Raw genomic sequence first — 14776 nt, forward strand, 5'->3', positions numbered from 1 at the left:
CCTTTCTCAGCTCTGACAGTTTTCATTTCCAAACATGTTTTAAATAAATTTTTAGTCTGCCCCCTCACAGGAGACTTCTGAAGGCCCTTATGTATTTGGCCTGATCTCAAAGGCAACTCAAGTGAGATAATATGTAGGTACTCCTTCCTCTAAGAGCCAGTCCTTACTTTCCTTGTTTGGACAGCAACTAGCCTTATTCTCCCTTCATAATGAAGGAGAATAAATCGTCTGCTCTGAGGCCAGTGCTGATGTCACTAAATGGGTGGAACAGTTCTGTAAGTCAGTGGCTGTCACCCACTCTCGCTCTGAAGTTCACATTTGCCATCTCTGCAAAGCTGGCTTGCGAAAAGAATCTTGTGATTGTTCCTGAATTAGTATATCCATGGTACTAACACAAGACTAGCCATTATAAAATTAGTATAAATATATTTAAAGAGAAACTATCACATGGTTTTTAAGTCCAAAAATCAGTTTTGTATATAATTTTTATAAAATCTGATATTTATAGATGTTTTATTTAAATATGAATGAAAACAAGTTTATTTTTAATTTCCTGTAGTGTGTTCATCCTAAACTTTATAGCATTGTACTAGTGCAGGGAAGCTACAAAGTAAAACTGAACTGAAATAAAAGTAAAACTGAGTGGTCTATTTTCCTTTTCTGAATGAAATGCAAAATGTAAACAACACAGATAATGATCTTCAATTTTTGTTTGATTCATCTGCATTGTTGCTAATAACACCATTAAGAAAATGTTTTTGAAAATAGGATTTTTAACATTGTCTTTTAAATTTACTATGTTCAATGCCATGAAATCTTAATATGAAACTTGAATTATTATAAAGCTCTACTGAGTTTTCCAACAAGGCTACAAATTGTGGTTATGATTTTTGTGTGTGTGGTGTTTGTTTATTTGTGGCTGCTTGGCCACTAGGAAGTTGACTGAGACCACAAACTCATTTCAAATAAGCCACAGAAGAGCCATCAGTGTTTACTATTTGATCAGTACTGTCTTTAGATGGATATTCATATCAATAACTTAAAAATTAAAGGCTCCACATTTGATGAGTGTTCCTGTGAACCACATGCTCTTTATTGTAGGAATATGTTTCCAGTATTAGAGAAAAGCAGATGGGGGAGTCAGCACACCGGGATTCTATTCTGAACCACCACTTTTTTGATGTGTAAACTTGAGCAGGTCACTTTGCCTATAACTTTCAAAATGTCCCCTAAGTTTGGGTGTTCAGTTTTTAGTGTTCAGGCTATAGATGTCTTGAGACGATTTCTAAAAAAAGTTGTGTTGTGCCCAGCTCCCATTGACTTCAAGGGATATTGTAGGTTTTCATCAGGTAGATCAAAGCCCAGGCCCCAACTGTCTTGAACTGAGCTCTGAAAAACTGAAACACCCAAAGTAGGCAGGAACTTCTGAAAAATTGGGCCTTAACTGCTAGTGTTCTAAGTTTCCACGTTTCTGTGCCTCGGGTTCCCCACCTCAGGGAACTCTGGGTCAGATTGGTAATTCCTTGAAGGGGATTCTGCCCCATCCAGCATAAAATGCAAGAAAAAGACATAAATTGTGAAGAGTTAATAGTAGAATGGATTTGCAAATATCAGCCAAGATGGTAACTATGGTACTATACCTAAAGTTGGCTGCTGTTTTCAGATCGCAAGCAGAGTTTTAGTAATTTCCTCTAAAATGTTTTTTTTAAGGCATTGGGGATTAAATGACACTTGACCTTTTAAAATTATATTTCCATTAGTTGCTTTTTTCAACATGAGCTCTACATGTGTTTTTTCCTAAAAATTGCCATGATGAAAAAACCCCATAAGGATAATACTCATGCACCTTTCTGAAGTGCTTGAAGTGACAGGTGCTTTATAAGTGGAAAATAGTTTTATCTCCAACTCTGTCACAAAAAAATAATATGGTATGAGAAAAAATAATCAAACTTTAAAATAGTTGGACATAAGGACTACATTTGAGAGGTCATTTTTATGAAAATATACTGCAGACAATAAAGGTATAGGACAAAGAATAGAATACTTTGCAATATTCAGAATTATATTTTAGTTGTGTGGTCATAAATTTCCTTTGTAGTAAAAATGTGTGGAAAGGGCTAAAATCTGCAAAATACAATTACAGAAATGAACTGCATAAATTAATATCTGTGTCATTCATGAACAATTAAAATATATTGTTGTAACCAGGAGTTTCACCTTTTAAGGTTTATTTTTTTAAAAAAATTATGACCGGTGTAGATACTGTGAAGGGCAAGATGAGGAGCAAATACACAAGTATGGCAACATCTGCAAATAGGCGTCCATCCTGTAAAGCAGTGTGTAGCAAACTACTCTGAGTACTTCATAATCTGAGAGAATCTCAAATTTTCACTGTTCACTAAAAATATTTTGCCACACCAAATTGTGCACTTCTGCTAGTAGGAAGTTAGTGATATTGTTGTGAACACTTTCACTCAGTTTTCTATAGTAACTTAGTTTTTCCCCAGAGTGGCATGTTGTCTAAAAAAAGCAGAAGTACATTATTCCCTTTTTGAGTTTGGAACCATCTTCTACATGGGACTTTGTGTATATGCATTATGGCAACATATCATGTAGGAGGTTTTGGCTTATTCATAAAATGTTTGGTAGGCTCTACTTTGTCATGCAAATCCCTGGAAACATATAACCCTTGTAGTTATATGTTTCCAGGGATTATATGTTATAACCGTAAGTGTACAGTAGGGGCAAGGATCAAATTGTTCCTTAGTAAGTGATGTGACTTGAATTAATACAAGTAGTGTGTTTGAAATAAAATGTTCTTGCCTCTTTATTATAAAACTGTCAGCCATTAATAGGATATTTGTACTCTTCCCTCCCCTAACCCCAAAATATAACTTCTAGCATTCTCAGAACTGTGGAGCTGGGACAGGAATATTTCTTCTGATCAATGCATCTGTAATCATCATCATTCGAGGCCATCGTTTCTGCCTTTGGGGTTCTGTTTATCTAGATGCACATGGTGAAGAAGACAGAGATCTTAGGTAACATTTTAATAGAGCATGTTTTGATTTTGGTGCTTTATGTTTACAGTGTGTAATAAAACAGATACGGTAATTAACAAGTTCTCCCTTCCTGAGTAACACATATTTAGAAATGTAAATGTTGTCATTGTATTTGTTATATTATGCTAATTAGATTTATATTCTTTATATAAATAAAATGATCTGAAACTTGTTAACTAAAAAATGAATTGTGCTACTTGCAAGGTGTACATTGTGGTGCAGGAATTTCCTGCCGAATGTCACTTTGAGAAGGAGAGGCTTTGCCATCCTTGTGGATCCTGCTGATTCACATGGAATGGCATTCATTGCTCATTGAAAGCAGGATCAATCTTTTATGGAGGACTCTACTGGCTCCCTTTTCCCCAGTCTTTCAGGACCCCTGTTACAACTGGCTGAGTGTTCCTCTGGATGCTCAGTAGCAGCTTTGGAGGGGATCCAGGTTTCCCTGCCAGATTTCTTCATTATTGCTCCACCACAGCCCCATTTCCAAAATGCTCCCCTCCCCGCCCCCATCTTAGCAGGATGGGAGGGATGTTTGATTGGACTGATAGGAGAAAGACAACCACTGGGATTCTGAGAAGAAGGTGAGGGATGGGCAGACTTGGCACCTTCTGAGCCCTCCTCCTATTTAGAATGCATGTGGAGATTGTGCCTGGGCAAAGAAGGGGTAGGGAAGGAGGAGAGAGATTCTCCACCTCTCCTTGCTGCCATTGGCTAGGCTGTGGTGGGGAAGGGAAAGTTGATTGTTTCTCATGGCTCCCCACCCTGCTTGCTATTTGTGAAGCCCTCAGAGCATATAGCAGCCACTCTGCTGTGGTTGCTGCCCTGCCAAATAATGGAGGTATAGTTTGAGCTGTGCTTCTGTCATGATGTGGGCCTGAGCAATCACCAGGTTTTGGGATCAGGACAAGATTGACAAGGTCTCCAGTAGGTATTTCTGCCTCTCCAGCAGGATCCTGGAGGCCTGGTTTAAGGAGGGGATTTAAAAGTTGCATGTTTGTAATTTCACTGCAAATTGCAGCTGGTATTTAGTGCAGGTGGGAGGCTCCAGGGCGCTGGCTCCCAGAGATCTGGTGGACCCTATTGGCCTGGAGGAAGAAGGGAAGATGTTAAGTCTTCACAGATTGAGATGGCCTTCATGTGTACCTTCATTTCTTGTCATGGGTATAGGGTGAGAGGAGTCAGAGGTGGAGTGAATTCATGGGGTTAGGCTGAAGGAGCTGATCCTGAATATTGGCTGTTTGGCCACTGAACACCAGACTGGGCCCAAATAACTGCCTGGTATTTTGGAGTGTGGTTTAGCACACAATCCCCCTCCCCCAGATCAAATAAAAATTAATAAAGTTGCACCCTTCCATGTTAAAATTCATCCTTGTGTCTTTGTGTCCAATTATGCAGTGTTAAATTTTTATTGTGCAGGAGCCCTATAGAAATGATATCAAGCTCGTAATTCTGTTACAATGAGAGTCTTCAAAATCCATCTTGAGTGTGATGAAACTATAAGATAAATCACCCATATTCAAAACCTAACTTACATTTTACCAACAAATTTTATCAAATTGGAAGTCTGCACAACAACAATTTTGAGACTTCACACAATATGTGTAATAAATACACATATCAAGTAGCAAGGCATAAGAACATAAGAGTGGCCATACTGGGTCAGACCAGTGGTCCATCTAGCCTAGTATCCTGTCTTCTGACAATGACCAGTGCCAAGTGCGACAGAACGAATGAACAAAACAGGGCATCCTGTCATCCAGTCCCAGCTTCTAGCACGCAGAGGTTTAGGGACAGCAGGAGCATGGAATTGCATCCCTGACCGTCTTGGCTAATAAGCACTGATGGACCTATCCTCCATGGACTTTTCAAATTCTTTTTTGAACCCAGTTATACTTTTGGCCTTCACAACATCCCCTAGCAATGAGTTCCATAGGTTGACTGTGCGTTGTGTGACGTAGTACTTCCTTTTGTTTGTTTTAAACCTGCTGCTTATTAAGTTCATTGGTGACTCTTGGTTCTTGTGTTATGTGAAGAGATAAATAACACTTCCCTATTCACTTTCTTCACACCACTCATGATTCTATAGACTTTTATCATATCGCCCCTTGGTTGTCTCTTTTCTAAGGTGAAGAGTCCTAGTCTTTAATCTCCATCCAAAGCACACATGTATTTAAGTCAAAAAGTCCATTGGTGGTGCAAGTAAAATAGTGTTTTCACAAAATTAATATTGTCTGCAAACTTCAAATAAGGGCAAGATATGCGGGTATGCGCCAGCTTCTTTTGGGGCACTCCGTAAACCCAATTTAACTAGTTGATCAGACCAGACCACCCACCTCACATCCCAGCAACCCTGTAATACTCACCACAGCCCCATCAGCTACAGCCACCAAGCCTCTCCCCATTCACCCCATAGCCTACTAACAACTCACCCCAAGCCCCTCACTCACTGCTCCATGACCTTTCTGGCCACTCACCAGCATGCACCTCTTCTGGCTCAGCACTCTGCTCCCCTCCTGGACTAAGGCAGCTTCTCCTGATCCTGGTGCCAAGCTCTGCTCCTTCCCATCACCTCCCCTGCACTAACGAGCACAGGCCAAATTTGAGTGATGAGTGGCGTAATGACTTGGCCCATCAAATTGCAGCACCATGCAAGATTGGCACAGGTGGCCTCCCCTCCGTCATGCATTCATTTTTTTCTTTTCAGTTTGTGTACATATATGTATTTTTATAGGATGCCTGTCTTTGTCTTTGTTTTAAAGCACACATGCATTGAAGCTCTTGACAAATAAACACCTTAAAATAATGAACTAAGCAGTAAGACATTCATGCCCGATAGCCCCTTCGTCTGGTGCATGGGGTCACAGTGCTGCTCTGCCCTAGTTTTCAGGTGCCAGAGTGACATTCCAGACCGCTCGGGCAGCCACTCCACCTCTGTGTGTTTCATTCTTCTGCATGTTCTGATCAACCATATAGAGCCCTTTCTACACAGAGCACCACTTCTCTGTAGACTTAGGGAGCGTACTCAGTACCTAGACTGCTGCCCCACTGGCCTCTCCCACAGCTTTCCCTACGATATGGGCTATTGAGCATTAATGTCTTACCGCTAAGTTCATTATTTTAAGGTGTTTGTTTGTCAGGAGTTTCAATGCATGTGTGCTTTAAAACAAATGAAGACTGGCATCCTATAATATAAATATATGCATATGTACATGGAAACTGAAAAGAAAAAAAATGCAAAAATCATTAAACTTCGCTTTTAGAACATTACTATTACTTAGAGCCACCTTATAAATATTTTACATTTGTTCTGCACTATTAACTGTTGATTTTTTTTTCTCTCCCTGTAGGCGTGGTAAACCTCTCTACATATGTAAGGAAAGATACAAGGTGCTTGAACAGCAGTGGATATCTCATACCTTTGATCACATCAATAAAAGATGGGGACCACATTACAATGGATTGTAAACTATCACTATTATTGTACCATATCATCGCCTTTACCATGAATGAATGCAACTTGACTGACAATAGCTTTAATTGAATGGGGGTTTAGCTCTTTCATGGTGGGGGGTGGGGTGGGGGAGTGAAACTATGCCAATATATAAAGTCTTTCAATAATTAGGTGTTTTTGCTACCAAATTAATGGTACGACAGTTTAAAATTTAAAAATCTCTTCTGAATGGTGTGAAAAATCTAAATTAATTCAGTAGTCTCCTTTTGTTTTGTATTTTTAGAATTCCACTAATGATGACAAGCACAAGTTACTTGTTTAGGGATGACAGGTCCCAGGAACCTTATATTTCTCTGGGTGGAATTGAGTCATTTAGCATCTTCTGCTGAAACACTGTATATGTGTATTACATCTGCTAAACATACTGGATAGATTTTTCTTTACCTTTCTTGTATTAATTTGAGATTTTTGCTTGATATCCAATTGTAATGATATAAAACACATGATTTGTGAGACTGTATAGTAACACTTGGTCTGAAAGATTTCACGCATTGCTGAAAACCTTATTTATTCTCAGGAATTTCATAGATATTTTCCATGTATAAGTGAAATAGCTGTGAATTAGGTAGCTTGCTATGAAAACAGAACACACATTCTTTCTTATTTTTTCTTTTCCAGAAATGAAATTTGCCATTTCAGTTGAGTAAATTACTGGCGATAACATATATAGATGTTAGTGTCTGTACAAAATTTGTCAGACATACAACATGGCAGGTTCTAATTACAACCCTGCCTGCCTGCCTTTCGTTGCCAACCAGATGCATGTTGCAGAATGATTGGATTGGAAACATGCGGGTTATCCTGCAAATAAAACACAATTTTGAATCTTCCATGTCAGCTCAAGAGGGTCATCTGTATTATATTTGTGCAGAGTAATCAGTGCTCTTTCTGCTTGATTTCCTAAAAAGAAAAAAGCGCAATAGAGGTGGTCCTGGTGAATGAGCAATGCATCTGAATCCTCATTGGAAGAATACCAAATAAACAGTTTATATTCAGAGGGCTTACAAATCCATGAGAATAGGCATGATTGGGCTAAACTCCACACTGTACGTAGGTAGGGAAGATTACAGATAAATACTGGTATGTAATATATTGCTACTAAGCTTTTCTCTCAAATGAGTCAGACATTTGTTGGCTATTTCATACAGTGCTATCAAGCAGTTCCTGGTACTAGGGACTTTTCATAGCATATGTAAAATAAAATTTATATGTGTAAAATAAAAAATCTAATGCTAAAACCATGTGTACAAAATGGAAACTGATTCCTCTTTAAGGGTCTCACTGAAAGTCATTATCTAGTGAAAAGTGTATAGGGGAAATACAATGACTGTACAGCAGTCAAGAGAAGTGGACAAACAAAAAAATGTTAAAAACAGTGACGCCCTGAGTTTTCCCCAAGATCGACCATTAAAATACATTATAATGGTGTGCTGTTTTTTATATATATATACATATATATATATTTCAAAAGTATTAGAATACTTCTTGTAAGATTAGAATTATTCTGTTTCACCAACTGAATAGCTATGTCTTTTCCAAAATACTACTTTTTTAATATTGTATCATAAGTTCAGCCTGTAATATTTTTGCATTGCTCATAATGAATATTAGGCCATTTTGTAAATGTGGTTGAAGAGCAAAAAGATTCTTTACATCTCCAGCACAACATTATTACAGGGCTCATGAATTTGAGTAATCTATAGTTTGAAACGCTGATGCTATATTTACAAGAGATAATGTCTCCAGAAATTGATTACTGTGTATTATTTAAAATGGAATGTTTTATGGTTGTGCATATGGATGTGAAGTAAAATTATTAGCCTTAACTTTAAAATCTGGGTATTTCATAGTGTTTATTTTGGTATTGGTGAATTAGTCACCAGTCAATAAAAAGAAGAAAAAGAAAAAAGCACTTGATTCAAGAACTGTACTTGAATATACATGCATGCTGCTAAACTAGAATTTTGATTTCCCCCATAAGTTTTTTAAGCCTGCTATATTAAGCTTACTTTGAAAAATAACAGCTCCAAACTAGAGTGGTGGGTGTGGGTGTGTGCATTCTTCAAATGTACTGGTGTGGTATCCTGGATGACTGATTATTTAAGTACAGTACATTACTGTAGAATTTAAATCAATCTTTATAACACATCAAAAAGTACAAAAGTAGGAATACAGTAATCAACATTGTAAGATATGTTAATAAAAGTCTACTATCATTCTGTGTGTCTGTGGGCTTTTTTTTCTCTCTGCCTTAATGATCCGAGGTATATTTGTTATTGAAATGTGTTCGGTGTCTAAATATTTATAGTTAATAGTTAATGCATGCAAAAACATTTTGTACATAAAGCAACTCTGGAATGTTTTAGCTTTTTGGCCACTTAGCTGGTGTGTGGGTGTGTGTGTGTGTTTGATTACTCACTTCAATTCTTTTAATTTCATTTTGCTCTGAGTTATACCACTTAATGGTCCCTTATCTTAGTCCAAACTTTACCTCAGTCTGCTGTTATTTCACTGTTGCTATGGAAAACTGCTAACAAAAAAAAGTCCAAATTAAGAAACCAAGATTTAGGGAAAATCATGTTTGGTTGGTTTTAAGTCAAATTTATATTTGAGATAATTCTATCAGTGGAATTAAACTAGTAATGAATTTGATTTATTAAGCCTCTTTGAATCTTGAACAGGTGATAGTAATGCTCTGCTCAAAAAAAACATTGCTTCACCTTACTATTACTAATCTGGTCTTTATCCTCTTTGTGGGTGTGGATGTGTGGTTTATTGAGAAGGTTTTGATGAAGCAATTCCACCCACACTTTGGTTCTTACCATTTGGTTGTCTGTCTCCATTCTGTCTTCTGCTCAGTGCCCTGCATTAACATTAAAAAATGGTTTTAGTGGAACCAGATGTTGCCATTGCAGGCTCTATGGAGGGCCTGGTAGGTGTGGCACCATTCTTTAGTGAGGTCTGGTTATAGCTGGTAGTGACCAGATTTTAAAGAGAGAGAGAGAGAGTGTGTGTGTGTGAAATACTGAATTTGCAGTATGCTATGGTGTAGGAATATAAGATGAAGACTGATGTTTTGGTTTTAATGGTTATTTTTAATTGTAATTTCTTTTGTTCACACTTTCACTTTTATTACATTTTAATTTGTACTTTCTCTTATCACTGTCTTACATTCCACAGATTGTGTGTAATATGCTTTACATATTAAATATGCCTGTTCCTTTAAATAGTGTTTGAGAAAGCAAAATTTACTGTTTGTTCTATTGTTAAATTGGTGACAGTTTCAAAAAATTAATCTAATTATCCTCCAAACATCACTCGTGTTTTGTCTGCACTAGCATGTTTTAAAAAAAAACAAACCACAACTCACCTATTTTGAAAAACATTTTAAAATGAGGCTTCATAGCCCTACTTAAATTTATTCAAAATGAGTCCATATAAGAGTATCATTTGGAAAGCTATTTTCTATAATTTTATCTCTTGATTCAGTGAATGGTTCTCTTTTAATTTGTGAAAATTGGAACAGACTCCATGGAAACCCTCACATCATTGAATAATTTACTACCCAATAAACAACTTATTATCCATTTTGTATTTTAGCTCTGGTATGTACCAAATGGCTAGTAAACCTTTCTTATTAGTCAAGTGTGAAAACAGATGTTTACGAGCTGAAACCTACAATGTTTTTCTCTGCTCCACCACCCCACCCTCACGAAGCGTGACTTTTCTCTGAGAAATGTATTTCTCTGTAAAGCCTAGTTTGAAGCAATGGATTTACCATTCCCTGGATTCAGTTTCATACTCTGTGTGCACGCTGGTAGTGCTGCTTATAGTTAATGATGCCCGACACTTTGCGTGATCAGTTGCTTGTAACTTTGCCAAACGTTAACCATTCTGGCTGAAATTTTCCATGCTGAGTATCTGACTCAGGCTGAAATTTTTTAGAACGTTTCAGCAAAAGTAGCGAAGTGGTTTCTAAGACCAAGAATGGGGGGAAATGTTTTTAATGAAGTAGGCAATATGCATAAACACATGTATGCAGTGTTGTTGCAGCCGTGTCAGTCCAAGGATATCAGTGAAACGGAGTGAGTGACAGAAACTCTTTATTGGACCAACTTCTGTTGGTGAGAGAGGCAAGCTTTCAAGCTACACAGAGTGCTGACCTCACCCATCTTTTCTCTGTAAACTCATGTTCCACATTCTTTTCTTACTTTAATATGTCAGCTAGATAAGTTTTAACGGTTGTTCAATCCTAAAGAAATACTTCCACTCATCATAGTGACATTTGTCCCAAAATCTAAAACTTCCTCCTTCAGCCCAGGGTTGAAAGCACCATTATTTTTAATATTCCTGAAATGTGTTCTTTTTGTTTGACCAAGTGCTTCACATATACCCAATTAGTAAGTGCACTTTTGAGTGGTGGGTAATACTTCATGCAAGCATTTTGGGATGTAAGTCCAGCACAGTTACATAACCAGTTTCAGTTCCATCTGTATACATGATTGAGCCTCTCTGTTGGAGATCCATGCCAGTACCAGTCTAATTTCTGATGCCCTAGAGTATGGTATCTCTTGAAATCTGGTAGTGCCAGGCCTTCCATCTCAGCTGGATGTTTCAGTCATTCTGTTTCGATTCTGAATTTTATGTGCTTCATGTACAAGACTGATTTCATTTGAACTATTGAGGAGCGGGAAGTTTTGGTGTTGAACAGATAACGTGTGTTTGTTCTTTCAGATCTGTCAACAACTTTTAGCATGTGATCAGGAGGTTTTGCTGATGCACTTGAAGATTCTGATTATAGTCGTCATCCTTAAGCAGTTCCATTCTTCCCTCTCACAAGTGGTTCCAGTCGGTCCTGTTCAGCATGGGTGTGGGATTGCTGGGGGACCTATAGCCTGGGAGTGAAATAGCTCCTTTTCATTTCTGTGATGCACACCTCACCACAATTTATCCATGCCTTTGTTACCTCCACATTATTTATTTATATATGTTCACTACCCCCACAATAAAAGAGTACCCATCCAAAGCTCCGGGAGCCCTTGGCAATCTTATAAAAATACACTAGTAAATAGTTTAGATTACTGAAATGGGCTTTTACAGAGGGCCACCAATGAAGACAACTTAGAATCTACAGCTAGTTCAGAATGTGGCTGACTGTCTGCTTAATGATGTATGCCATATGGAGTATGTTACACCTCTACTTTGAAGACTTACCCAGAAACGAATGGAAAGTCGGTTATTTCTGGGTTTCAAGGTATTGCTATAGGTCTAGAAAACTATGGCCCCTACAGTGAATGTACATAATGCGTGGTTTGGCATGTGTGTGAGGCTTAACTTGAGGATTCTGATCACTTCTCTGGATTGAGCCCATCCCACCCACCTCCAGACCAAAATATGACCCACATTCTACTTGAATAGGGCAAGTTCCCTACAACTCTTGGGGGGAGTTAAGTCAGTACATGGATTTTTCTTTCCTTAGATCAAGGCTCAAGAGGAATTATGGGTCAAGTACTTACCATTACTGAGGCATAACAATGTGTAGAATATAAGCAATAGTCAACTTGGTTTTGTGAAACTAAAACAAAGGTCTGAAAGCAGCTGCAGGGATTTTCTGTTCTATATATATATTTTTTGTTTCCGCATCCTCCCCCATCTGTCTGTCTCCATGTGTTTTCTCTTGTCTTATATTTAGATTGTAAACCAGGGGTGGGCAAACTTTTTGGCCCAAGGGCCGCATCGGGGTGCGAAACTGTATGGACGGCCAGGTAGGGAAGGCTGTGCCTCCCCAAACAGCCTGGCCCCTCCCCCCTATCTGCCCCCTCCCACCTCCTTGTCCCGTGACTGCCCCCCTCAGAACCTCTGACCCATCCAACCGCCTCCCCGGCTCCTTGCCCCGTGACTGCCCCCTCCCAGGACCCCCCGTCTCACCCGGGATCCCACCCCCTATCCAACCCCCCCTGCTCCCTGTCCTCTGACTGCCCCCCAGCCCCTATCCACCCTTCCCCCCTCCCTGACAGGCCCCCCAGGACTCCCATACAACCCCCCTATTCCGCATCCCCAACCACCCCAGAAGCTCCGCCCCATCCAACCACTCCCTCTCCCCTGACTGCCCCCCGAGACTCCCTACCCAACCCCCTCCACCGCCGTGCATGTGTGCGCTGCCGCCGCCCCCTCACCATGCTGCTCAGAGCGGCAGGAGCTTGCAGCCCCACTGCCCACATGGTGGCATGGCTGCGGGGTAGAGGGGACAGCAGGGGAGGGGCCCGGGGCTAGCCTCCCCAGCCAGGAGCTCAAAGGCCGGGCAGGATGGTCCCGTGGGCCAGATGTGGCCCGCAGGCCGTAGTTTGCCCACCTCTGTTGTAAACTCTTTGGAACAGAAACAATCTTTTTATTCTGTCTGGACAGTGCTTAGCACAATGGAGTGTTGGTCTATGATGAAGACTCTTAGGTGTTATGGTCATGCAAATAATAATAGCTGCTATCATGAAGTAAATATAAAACAGAGCATGTGTAAGACTTGGAGCACAGCAAGATTCTACAATTCGATCACATTTTAAAACTTCACTCCTTTGCCCACAAAGATTTCTCCATGATCTGAGTCGTTTGACAGTGAGCATACGCTTGTTTCCCAAAACCAACTGTGGCTTAAATATCTGCTATGACCCTGTGGGTATCTACACCTTCCAGAGCAATTTCTCCTGCCGGAGGCTAGCATCATTAAAAACACTCAGAGTCAAGGGTGTTTAGCACCTTACATGCATCAGATACTGTATTAACAGGGTATATATTTTAAAAATCATTCATATAATTCAAATAACCTTCTGTCCACATGTAAAACACAGCCATTTCATAGTAGCTCACATTGCCACTTAACAAATGCCTTCAAATAAATAGAATATGGGAACTAACTGAAAATACAATACACTGATGCCATCAAGACTTCATTCCTAAACATAATGAAGATGATATATTTAATTTGAATAGTGGAAAGAGCATTAAAAGGGCAAAAAAATTAGGTGAGCAGAGAAAAATTAAATTGACATTGTTTTAGAAACACAATTTATTGACCAGGGTTTCTGGTTAAGCACTATTTAGTGTTTCATGTAAATTGTGGTCAAAAGTGATCAATTTTATGCATAGGATGACAGTGAAAATGTCAAATTGTGTATGTTTTGTTAGTCTATTTAACTAAAAGACCAAAAAGAAATCCATAACAAACAACCTAAACCACAATGCTTTTGTGACCTTTTTAAAGTACATCAGGTTGTTTTCAGGTAGGCTGCAGTGCATTTTTTCCCTGAATGTTGCATCTGGCTCTCAGAAATACAAGTCAAACAATGTTACACTGGTGAATACCAATGAAGAGGTTCCCCTGGCAACAATAAATAGGAGAAAGCTCAAACCATTTAAGTAATTTACCTTTTTAAGCAGCGGGCTGCACAGATGGATTTGAACTCTAAATAACCCATCAGAAGGTATTGTACTGTGAGCAAAAATGAAGCAAATACAGGTTTGTGGATTTTAAAAAAAAACATTATGTAGACATAATTCAGCTCACTTTCTAACACAAAAAGTGTCAAGTACTGTCTGTTTAGGGACTATTTCCTAATTGACATGTTAGATACAGAATTCAATATCTCAGTTTATTACTGTGTCTCCGGTTTCCAATTTTCTGTATTGGTGGCTAAAAGTGTGTCCCCTGTTTGGGGGGATTAGTGAAGAGTAGAAGGCACTTGTCTCATTAACCTGAAAAGAAAAACTGATTTTGAAATGTTTGATAATCCACTTTATTAACATATTCTATGCACAGACTATGGGCCAGGATTCGAAAACCCTGGGGCAGTTGCTGAGCTTTGGACAATCTAACTCAGGTACTGTATTTAGACATTCCTGCTAAATCAGTTCTTCCCACAAATAATTCTGGGAGCAACAATGAGACCAGGCTGAAACCCTGTTCAGTCATCCTATGTACATGTGTGAGATATATATATATATTATGTGCATGATGAAATCTATGTAAAATATCTGCCCTCAAGGGAGGAGAGGTCTTCAGCCTTACACAGCCAGCGTACACCCCAAGGATCTGCAGAGAAAAAAGAGCATAAATTTATGGACTCTGGGTCATTCTAGGCCATGTCCCCGAGGTGCCATCCTGCCACTGGTTGCCATGGCCATAGCTCAGCGTGCTCAATAGAGCCTG

General features: G+C 39.2%; 1 protein-coding gene across 6 annotated transcripts in view; it reads left to right on the plus strand.

Moving 5' to 3' along the window:
• UBR3 (ubiquitin protein ligase E3 component n-recognin 3) overlaps positions 1-8792 on the plus strand; it is a 207312-nt gene extending 198520 nt beyond the window's left edge. For all 6 annotated transcript variants that reach the window (XM_073305786.2, XM_073305785.2, XM_073305780.2 and 3 more), the window contains 2 exons: positions 2902-3041; positions 6413-8792. In XM_073305786.2, the coding sequence (XP_073161887.1) occupies positions 2902-3041; positions 6413-6530 (258 nt within the window). In that variant the 3' untranslated portion in view covers positions 6531-8792. The remainder of the gene's footprint in view (positions 1-2901; positions 3042-6412) is intronic.
• The last annotated feature ends 5984 nt before the right edge of the window (positions 8793-14776 follow it).

The sequence above is a fragment of the Lepidochelys kempii genome, chromosome 11 (assembly GCF_965140285.1).
Source record: "Lepidochelys kempii isolate rLepKem1 chromosome 11, rLepKem1.hap1, whole genome shotgun sequence".
Taxonomy (NCBI): Eukaryota; Metazoa; Chordata; order Testudines; family Cheloniidae; genus Lepidochelys; species Lepidochelys kempii.